The 9,518-nt window shown below is 35.1% G+C and overlaps 3 protein-coding genes across 5 annotated transcripts; 2 read left to right on the top strand and 1 right to left on the bottom strand.

Annotated features, from left to right (window-relative positions):
• Positions 1 to 144: 144 nt before the first annotated feature.
• LOC141641416 (bidirectional sugar transporter SWEET5-like) lies at positions 145 to 2,520 on the top strand. Its single transcript, XM_074450092.1, has 6 exons — positions 145 to 220; positions 450 to 519; positions 609 to 645; positions 750 to 972; positions 1,855 to 2,136; positions 2,226 to 2,520. Exons 2-6 carry the CDS (start codon positions 477 to 479, stop codon positions 2,361 to 2,363), a joined length of 723 nt encoding a protein of 240 aa, XP_074306193.1. The 5' UTR covers positions 145 to 220; positions 450 to 476; the 3' UTR covers positions 2,364 to 2,520.
• Positions 2,521 to 4,765: 2,245 nt separating this feature from the next.
• On the top strand, positions 4,766 to 6,579 carry LOC141591462 (bidirectional sugar transporter SWEET5-like). The gene is made up of 6 exons (XM_074411807.1): positions 4,766 to 4,819; positions 5,277 to 5,346; positions 5,512 to 5,548; positions 5,643 to 5,865; positions 5,946 to 6,203; positions 6,289 to 6,579. Exons 2-6 carry the CDS (start codon positions 5,304 to 5,306, stop codon positions 6,409 to 6,411), a joined length of 684 nt encoding a protein of 227 aa, XP_074267908.1. The 5' UTR covers positions 4,766 to 4,819; positions 5,277 to 5,303; the 3' UTR covers positions 6,412 to 6,579.
• A 722-nt stretch (positions 6,580 to 7,301) lies between these two features.
• Positions 7,302 to 8,947, bottom strand: LOC141591454 (uncharacterized). 3 transcript variants are annotated; one of them, XR_012520857.1, is made up of 3 exons: positions 8,780 to 8,942; positions 7,746 to 8,201; positions 7,302 to 7,685 (listed from the first exon to the last, which is right to left on the bottom strand). XR_012520857.1 is itself a non-coding variant. In XM_074411805.1 (2 exons), the coding sequence occupies exon 2, from the start codon at positions 8,174 to 8,176 to the stop codon at positions 7,931 to 7,933; it is 246 nt and encodes an 81-aa protein (XP_074267906.1). In that variant the 5' UTR covers positions 8,177 to 8,213; positions 8,780 to 8,947; the 3' UTR covers positions 7,302 to 7,930. The 3 variants fall into 3 exon arrangements, 2 of the variants coding, with proteins under 2 accessions (XP_074267906.1, XP_074267905.1); XM_074411805.1 differs by having other exon boundaries at positions 7,302 to 8,213; positions 8,780 to 8,947; XM_074411804.1 differs by having other exon boundaries at positions 7,302 to 8,201.
• Positions 8,948 to 9,518: the final 571 nt, after the last annotated feature.

Raw genomic sequence — 9,518 nt, 5'->3', positions numbered from 1 at the left:
TAATCCTTCACGATTATGGAAGGTGTCCTAAATTATCCGGATTCGGATAATCCTGCCAGATTATGGAAGGTGTCCTAAACTCAGAAATATGTATTTGGCGCCTATATAAGAACAATTACCCCATGCATTATCAATTCATCAGATCACCAATTCAAAACAAACAAAGCTACATACGTCCTGCTTCCTACTATAGTCTTCATCGATCTTCGCTCTCGATCAGGTATCAACCCGACTTTCTTTTGTTCTATCCATCATTGTGTCTTCTTATTCATACTTTATTTCTTTCGTTCTATCAACATAATGTCATACCTTAATTAAGGTTGTACAATACGGAGTGCTACGTACTACTACTACTTAGGAGCGAGTATATGAATAAAATTAAATTTCCGATGTGAATTTTTCCGTAGTGTTTATTTTTTCATTAACTCAAATCTTTTTGTTTGAAACAGTTATTTTCTTGAATTGCAATTACAAAGATGATGGATCCAAGCACAATTAGAAGCATTGTCGGTATCATCGGTATGAATACACTTTTCTATTTTTCCTACGCATTTTTTCCAATTAAATTAAGCAGGGATTAAATGTTACTATTTTTTATGATGTTTCAGGAAATGTCATCTCGTTCGCGCTATTTCTCTCCCCAATGTATGTGCTATTCCATTTTTTTTTATTTGTTTTTTTTTTAAATTTGCATCCCTTAATCATAAATTATTGTATTTATTTGTTTTTTGCTTTTTCTTCTTTTGTAGACCAACAATGCGCCAAATTATTAAGAAGAAATCAGTGCAACAATTCGAGGTATATCCATATATTGCAACAATATTAAACTGTGTGATGTGGGTTATCTATGGACTTCCCACAGTGAACCCGGATCACATCCTAGTCGTCACAATCAACGGCATTGGATTAGGGCTTCAAGTTGTCTACGTTGGAATCTTTTTACTCTACTCCACTGGTTGGTGCCTTACCAGGGTACGTATGTCACAAACTCATTATCGTTTCAGTACGATTTTATAATGTACTCGAAAGGCCATAATATATAGAGTAATTTAATAATTACACCCTTTTATAAACCACTTTTCTAAAATTACTCCCTTATGAAAACTTTTTAATAATTTACTCCCATAAAATGTTCTCAGGTCAAAAATTGCACCCAAATGGACTTTCCGGTGACTTATTCCGTCACTTTTCAAATTTTCAGTTTTAGCGCCTAAATTTATGACCAAAATACCCCTCTATACCCTTTTACATCCTCCTCGGCAGACCTCCAACATCCGCCGCCCTCATCGCTCGATCTGACCACAACCAACAGCCAGCCAACCTACCACATTTCACTGCAATGCCGCCGCCGCCGTCCCCTGACCACCACCTGCCCTTTACCAAATTCAATACCCAACAAACACCTGCCTCCATCTCCCTGCCTCCATCTACATCTACCTTCGTCAACAACCCAAACCCGACCAACATACCCTCTGCCTGACCTCCGACAACCACCTCTCACACCCGGACCCACAACCCCATCCCCATTGAGAACCACCCTTCCACCTCAGAAGCTAACGATATTACCCCAATTACCCAGAAATTTGGGACGATGAAGAGCCTTGTTGCTGCGTTTTTCAGAGCTCCGTTTGAAGAAAATAAAAGAAGGAAAAGGCAGGGGCAAAACGGTCATAAAATATGACTTTTCACCGGAAAGTCCATTTGGGTGCAATTTTTAACCTGAGAATATTTTATGGGAGTAAATTATTAAAAAGTTTTCATAAGGGAGTAATTTTAGAAAAATGGTTTATAAAAGGGTGTAATTATTAAATTACTCTAATATATATATTGATTTGTACTATTTGCTGCATGCAGAAAAAGATCACTTTTGGACTTATATTTGAGGCCGTCTTTACCGTAATAGTGACGATGATTACCTTCTATGTTTTTCACACCACCGAAAAGAGGACAATGTTTATGGGAGCCTTATGTGTTGCCTTCAACATTATCATGTATTTCTCACCTTTGACGGTCATGAAAAAAGTGATTACAACAAAGAGTGTGAAATACATGCCCTTTTGGTTGTCCCTTACCAACTTCCTTAACGGACTTTGCTGGACCGCTTATGCGTTCATCCATTTTGATATCTGGATGGTGGTAAGTTTTTAGCCCCGTATAGTAATCAAATTTCAATATAAAGTTATGAAATAAAACGGTCCTATAATAAGTTTACATTATGGTGACAGGTTCCGAATGGTCTGGGAGTGTTTTCTGGATTGATTCAGTTGTTATTGTATTGGCGTTACTACAAAACAACTGACTGGAACGATGATTCGCCCGTGTCCCCCAAAGAAGTTGAACTTAAAATGGCTGAGATCGTTTAATTCCTGGCTCGTATAATTGATTAGTATAGTATTATATAGTTATATCCGTATTAACAAAGAATAATTTAGCTACCTTGAGGCGTAGAACAGTAGTTTTATTTCAGAATTAACTACTCTATGTTGCATTTGATTTCGATACTGTACAGTTGTTTTAAGATTTCGGAACAAATATATTTATTACTTTAAGTAATGTCAAATTCTTTGTGAAAATTCAGAAACATCAGCATTTCCAAACAAAGTTTGCTTTGCAAATTAACACTTGATAAGTTGACACATGATTGAGGCTCCATTATAGAATGTAGCAGATCTGTAAAACAGAGACGTAATATTATTATCAAATTTTGAACTACCAGAGTTGTCAAATGATGGAGGGAATACCTCAACAAATTTATAAACTTCCTACGTCACAATCATTTGTTTATCTTTGATTAAAATGTAGATCACTATGAATCTAAAAGGTAAACAAATGATTGAAACGGAAAGAGTACTATAATACGAAGTATTAACCTTCAACCTCCCCGTCCCAACCGTCTTATCTTCCACCAATTCTATCTCCTCTGAAATATTTTCCGCCTACACCTCGTCGCTTCCCACATTCCCAACCTTACTCCAATCCTCATCACTCGAATTGATGAAAGAAGTGGATTAATTGGGGATTTAGTGAAGAAGGAAGTGATTTGGTGTTGTTTATTGATTGGAGAAAATGACGATTTACAGTGAGGTGAAAAGTAGGTGATGAAGATTATACAGAAAATGTGGCGGGAAAATTAGGTAAGAAATTTGGGGGAAATTTATTAGGGTTTAGGTTTGGCGGGAAGTTATTGCGGGGAAATTGAGAAGATTTAGCAATCTGTTGTGGGGATTGAGGTCAAGTGTCAAAGTGTGAGTCTTGTCCAGTCTTCCGAATAGACGAATATAAGTCGAGGTCATTTACATCGGAGCCTTGAGCTCACTCAGTTAAAGCTTTGATCGAAAACTCGTTTTTTAATTACGACGGTTTCTTTTAATATTTTTTTTTAATGTTTTAATACTTTTTAATTCTATCAATTTTTAATTATCTGTAAATTGATATTTATAATTGTGGTATAATTATTACTCCATACTCTAATAATTTCCCAACTATATTCGTTTTTTTGTAAGTATTTTTAGGTATTTAAAAAGCAAATAAATAAAAATAACATAATGACAAACCGACTCGATTTAAGCCAGACGCTGAATGGTGAGTATTAGAAATATGGTCATCATATATTCTTATCCTAGCTGTTATTTACGGTGGTTGTTATTAGATTCACACTTTAAATACTCCATAATATTTTAGATATTATACAATTTTTTGATCTTATCCTTTTTTTTTTGCAACACCAAACTTCTATTTGTAAGATTTACACGCATATAATTTATTTCTTTTAACATCCATTATTTTTCTCTTAATTAGTCTCATTTAATTAATAATTTACAGTTGTACTAGTATAGAACCCGTGCGAATGCACGGTATTTTAGAAAGTTATGTGTAGAGAACTAAACAATTAGAGCTAATAAATGTTCGGATTTTCTAACACGTGCCCTTAAGGCACATGATAAGAAGTTAAGTAGGGAAAGTTTGTTGAGAATATATCATGACAAATTAGAATTAAAACTCATATTTACTATAATTAGTGATATAATGTTGAAAATCTTTCCCTACTTAACTTCTTATCATGTGGCCTAAGGGCACATGTTAGAAAAACTATATAAATGAACTTTGAATTTTATTTGTAATTATCTACAATTGTTAATGTGTAAAAATACTAAGAATTAAAATAGAACGAACTTTACATTTTTACTCGGAACAAGTTTATGATTAAAAAATAAGATTGTTAGTTTAATTACAAAAACTTATGCTTATTTTTACTCACTTGAAACATATAACTATTTTTGTAATTTTTGTTACAATATACAGAGTAAAAAATTTAAAGAAAAAAAAAAGTGAAAAGCACACACTGATTTTAATTATGAGTAAAATATGCATATGTTTTAAATAGAAAATTTATGATATTTAAAATACATATATTTGACTAATGAGATAATAATACCTAATGAATAAAATAAATTTGGCCCAACTATAAAAGCTGGGGTGTTTGATAAGATACTTTGACACATAAAGACCATATATTAGGTCCAATACATATCTAGATAAAGTTAGACCCAATTTCTAGTTAAAAGCATTTAGGTGGGAAAATTTGCAGTTTTCTTATTCTTTTAGTTTAAGGGGATGATTGGATAAGAATACAAAAATACCAATCCTATTCCGCATGGAAAATCATTCTTGTAGTAAGATTTCTAAACTTTCCAAACAAGTAACTCTGATAAAAAAGATCAGATTAAACACTATAAATAGGTTCAAGCCCTTAACGTATAATTACAATCTTAAAAGGGCACAAACCTCACAGAGTCATAGTCACAAATTATCTTGGCATGTAACATGTTTATTCCCTCTCTTTATTTTTATTTTTTATCGTGACTTTGTTTTTAATTTATTGTTGATATTAATGTGCGTTATCTGCTTGTTTAAAGTAGTAATCCTTGTGTAAGACAGTTTAACACCTTAATATAATTGTAAAATAGATCCAGATACAATTTTATACGGTGGGTAAAAATGGTTTTCAAAAGCAAAGTTTTACGAAATTTGTTTAGAACTGTTTTACACGAGTATTTTTGAATTATTATTAATAGGGGGCGTGTCTTATCTTAAACTAATGCATGTTCATAACAAGCACAAATTTCTTTGTTATGTTTTACTCGTAACTTTTATAATGTTAAATAGTGTTCTTTCGTTATGTCTCACGAATATGGTAGTTAATAGTTAATGTGTGTATGTGTCACATTGACATAGATCATGATATTAGTTATTCTTTATCCTTTTATTTCAAACAGTTATTCTCCTGAAGTACGATTATAAAGATGGTGAATCCAAGTACTGTTAGAAGCATTCTCGGAATTATCGGTAAGTTCGACAAGAATAGATGTATAAATAAATTTTAATATACATGAATGTATGTAGAGCTAGGCTTCCTAGCGGAATTTTCTTTATTTACTTTGTATATTTTTCGATTGAATTCAAGGAATGATGTTTAATATTATTATCGGTTTATTTTTGGCCGTGTCTCAGGGAATGTCATCACATTCGGCCTGTTTCTCTCCCCGGTGTATGTGCTATTCTAACTTCTCCTTCTCGGTCTCTTTCATTCATAATATATAATATAATCACAAGGTTTATACGAGCACATTGTATTTTTGCAGACCAACAATGTACAACATTATTAAGAACAAATCAGTACAACAATTCAGTGTCGACCCATATATTGCAACAATATTAAACTGTGTGATGTGGGTTATCTATGGACTTCCCACAGTCAACCCGGATCACATCCTAGTCGTCACAATCAACGGCATTGGGTTAGGCCTAGAGGTCATCTATGTCGGAATCTTTTTACTCTACTCTACTGGCTGGTGTCTTACCAGGGTACGTATGTCACAATTTCTTTATATTCCTTTTATTTCTCGTTTACAATCATCTTATTTGATTTGTAATATTTGTTGCAGAAAAGGATCACCTTTGGACTAATATTTGCGGCGATATTTACCTTAGTAGTAACGATGATTACCTTCAATGTTTTCCACACCACCGAAAAAAGGACAGTGTTTATGGGAGCCTTATGTGTTGCCTTCAACATTCTCATGTACTTCTCACCGTTGACAAAGAGTGTGAAATACATGCCTTTTTGGCTGTCTCTTACAAACGTCCTTAACGGAATTTGCTGGACCGCTTATGCTTGCATCCATTTTGATATCTGGATGGTGGTAAGTTTCTAGCACATTAAACAAGTTTCATACAGTTATTATTAAAATAGAATGGTCATGTAATATGTTTACATTCTGGTGACAGGTTCCGAATGGTTTGGGAGCGGTTTCTGGATTGATTCAGCTGATGTTGTATTGGTGTTACTACAAAACAACTGACTGGAACGATGACTCGCCCGACTCGCTTAAGCACGCAAAAGAAGTTTAACTTAGAATGGCTCAAACCGTTTAAATTCCTGGCTCATAATGGATTAGTACCATTTATATATTTATTTATTAGTTACCTAGAGGTTTAGAGCAAGAGTTTTCAATTTTTCATAACATATATTGCATTTGATTTCGATACAGTATAGTTCATTTAAGATTTTGGAACCAATATATAATACCTCGCATTAATTAATTCAATTAGTCTTGCTGAAGACGGGTCGGAGCAAGTGACGGATAATGCCACTCACGAAACGGATAGGGGGGACAAGGTGGGGACACCCCCATGTGCTTCCCTCTCTCCTCTATTTGGGTCATTTGTGAGGGAAAATGGTATCCGTCACTCCAAATTAACGGATACGTGCCGTCACAAATGAGATTTTGTGTAATTAACAATTAGTCTTGCTGAAGACGGGTCGGAGCAAGTGACGGATACCATTTTCCCTCACAAATGACCCAAATAGATACTGAATTCTTTTGACAAGATTAGTGGGAGACATAATAGAGAAAAAAAGAAATTCAGTGGGTCCCCCACTCCATCATGTGAGAGGTTTCTCAATAACGCTATTGAGAGACCGTCTCTCCGGAGTTTTTGTGTTCCCGAATAAAGTTCGCGTTTTTGCAAATTAAGACCTGATTAGATGATTCAGTCTAGCAAAGTGCATATTGGACAGAACTACGAGAATACAGAAATATATAGCTATTATTTGTGTTTCTATGATTTCGGTTTAACCACGACCTCATTTTCGTCTCCTGAACACCCTTCAAGTGGTTCATCAGGATATCGGTGGTTATGTACGTGCTTCTATTGAGTGTGTAGGCCTCAGACCCTAGGCGTATCGACACTTTGACACATAATTAGCGACTATGAGAAAGCTTATGGGGAAAAGATTAACTACCAGAATTCTGAGATTCTTTTCAGTAAATTAAAAAGGTTACACGAAAACTCAGGGACGAAACTAAAAGTGCTCTTGCATGAAAAATATTTGGGTTCCCGACTATTATTTGGGAGATCGAAAAAAACCATCTTTGCTACCTTAAGGAATGATAATGGACAAGTACATGATGAGTTTATTCCTTCTGACGGAGGGTACCATTGAGGAGACTAACGCGGTTTTGGCCTGGTTCTGGTGGGGTTCTTCTGCCTCCCAACATGAAAAATACATTGGATGAGCTGAGATAGACTTTGTCAATCTAAGACGATGGGTGGAATGGGTTTTCGTGATTTACATGTGTTCAATCAGGCCCTTCTTGCTAAACAGATATGTGGTTCAAACACTATCTATAAGCAAAAGTAATTTCCCCTAATTCCCTAGTGTCAATATGTGGTTCAAACACTATCCATAAGCAAAAGAACGATTGCGAATGATTCTCAGCATCAATATCAATTCATATATTACTCAAGTAATGTCAAATTCTTTTTGTGTTCGATTCAAAGGCATCAGCATTTCTAAACAAAGTTTGCTTTGCAAATTAACACCTGATTAGACAGAAGTCCGAGAATGCAGAAACATACTAATCAATCATTTGCGTTTCTTTGATTTGGGTTTCACCAAGACCTCCTCCTCGTCTCCTGAAGATCCTTCAAGTGGTTCATCAGGAACATCAGCAGGAGCATTATGCCTGGTTATGTAATCCTTCAAAATGATCATGCTTTCTTCTTTCATTGACACCAACTGATCTGAGAGAACACCAGATGTGCTTCCATTGACTGTGTAGACCTCAGACCCTAGACGTATCGACACTTTGACAGATGATTGAGGCTCCATTATCGAATGTAGCAGTCTAGCAGATCTGAAAAACAGACTGTCACAAATTCAAACCTACTGACAATGTGTGACACGGTGTCTCGTCTAACATTTGGATCGAATTACAGTCATGTGACTCGATATGTAGCTCCTCTGATAAAATCATACAGACAGGAAAAGGTTTTCATCAAACCAGGGATTGGGGATTACGGAAATAGAGAACGGGATCGAACCGAAACAGCAAATACATCCCAGGAATCAATGGTAGGGTATTATGAATTAATTTACCTAATTTCCGGGTTTCAAAATGTCGATCAAACACTGTTCATTAGCATAAGCCACAAATGAATTACTGCTAGTGATTCTGAGGCATCTATTTTAATCAAACGTAAACAAATGACTGGGACAGAGGAAGTAGTACGGAGTACTAGATATTATAGCATCCATTAATCAGAGAAGAACAAACAACATAACAAGAGCAATAACGGCTTAAATAAGAAAATAAATTGACGATGGAATTAATTAGTCTTTCCGTCCCTATTATTTGTTTAGCTTTGATTTAAATATTTAGGATAAAAAGGTAAATAAATAATTGGGATGGAACGAGTAGAGATTAGAGAGTACCGTGGTGGGGGAGCGGAGGGCAGTGGGAAGAATGGGAAGTGCCGTAATTCCGACTTCCGATAAGACGAGACTTGTTTAGTTGTTCACAATAAACCGCGACTTAATTCAATAACTCCGGTTGGGCCTTTGGATATTTGTTCTAAGGGAATAATTCACCCTTCACAATCCAGTCCAACACTTTTAAGAGAGTGCCCACTTTTTAAGTTTTAAATGTTCGGATTATTTTGGTTTTTAATTTATTTTCCGATTTGGGTATTTTATACGGGATTGGTAAATTGGTTTGTTCAAGTTTATCGGTGCATATTTGCATAATCATGTCAGGGTTAATTTCACGGAAATAATATTTTAAGACGGTGTGAATGTAAATTATGAGTAGTTGACTTTTATATTGTGCCTATTTTTAAACCATTTTGTCATGGTCATTGTAATTTGTCAAGTTCAATTAGATCATAGTATAAGGCCTCGTTTGGTTGCCATACGGGAATTAATTTCCCATGATTTTACAAAACACGTGAATTGGTCAATTCACGTGAATTGTCCAAAACTTGTTTTGTTGGCATGCGGGTGTTGGATTCATGTGGGAGTTTCCAATTACCTAGGGAGAGCTAGGTAATTAAACTCCTCCATAATGGAGGAATTGGAAACTCCTAGGAAAATGCAATTCACATGATTTTGGGCAAACAAACGACCTCCATTTTTTCAATTCACGTGAATTTCCAATTCACCCACTTTTAATGGG

Source organism: Silene latifolia, chromosome 1 (genome assembly GCF_048544455.1).
Source record: "Silene latifolia isolate original U9 population chromosome 1, ASM4854445v1, whole genome shotgun sequence".
Lineage (NCBI taxonomy): Eukaryota > Viridiplantae > Streptophyta > Magnoliopsida > Caryophyllales > Caryophyllaceae > Silene > Silene latifolia.
Note: the sequence above shows the minus strand (reverse complement) of the source record. Positions and strands in the feature narration are given on the sequence as shown.

Coding starts and splice junctions, on each gene's coding strand:
- LOC141591454 (XM_074411805.1), bottom strand. CDS start 8,176: ATGGAGCCTCAATCATCTGTCAAAGTGTCGATACGTCTAGGGTCTGAG.
- LOC141641416 (XM_074450092.1), top strand. CDS start 477: ATGATGGATCCAAGCACAATTAGAAGCATTGTCGGTATCATCG. Junction 520..608: donor AAGCATTGTCGGTATCATCG/GTATGAATACAC, acceptor ATGATGTTTCAG/GAAATGTCATCTCGTTCGCG. Junction 973..1,854: donor CTGGTTGGTGCCTTACCAGG/GTACGTATGTCA, acceptor TGCTGCATGCAG/AAAAAGATCACTTTTGGACT.
- LOC141591462 (XM_074411807.1), top strand. CDS start 5,304: ATGGTGAATCCAAGTACTGTTAGAAGCATTCTCGGAATTATCG. Junction 5,347..5,511: donor AAGCATTCTCGGAATTATCG/GTAAGTTCGACA, acceptor GCCGTGTCTCAG/GGAATGTCATCACATTCGGC. Junction 5,549..5,642: donor GGCCTGTTTCTCTCCCCGGT/GTATGTGCTATT, acceptor GTATTTTTGCAG/ACCAACAATGTACAACATTA.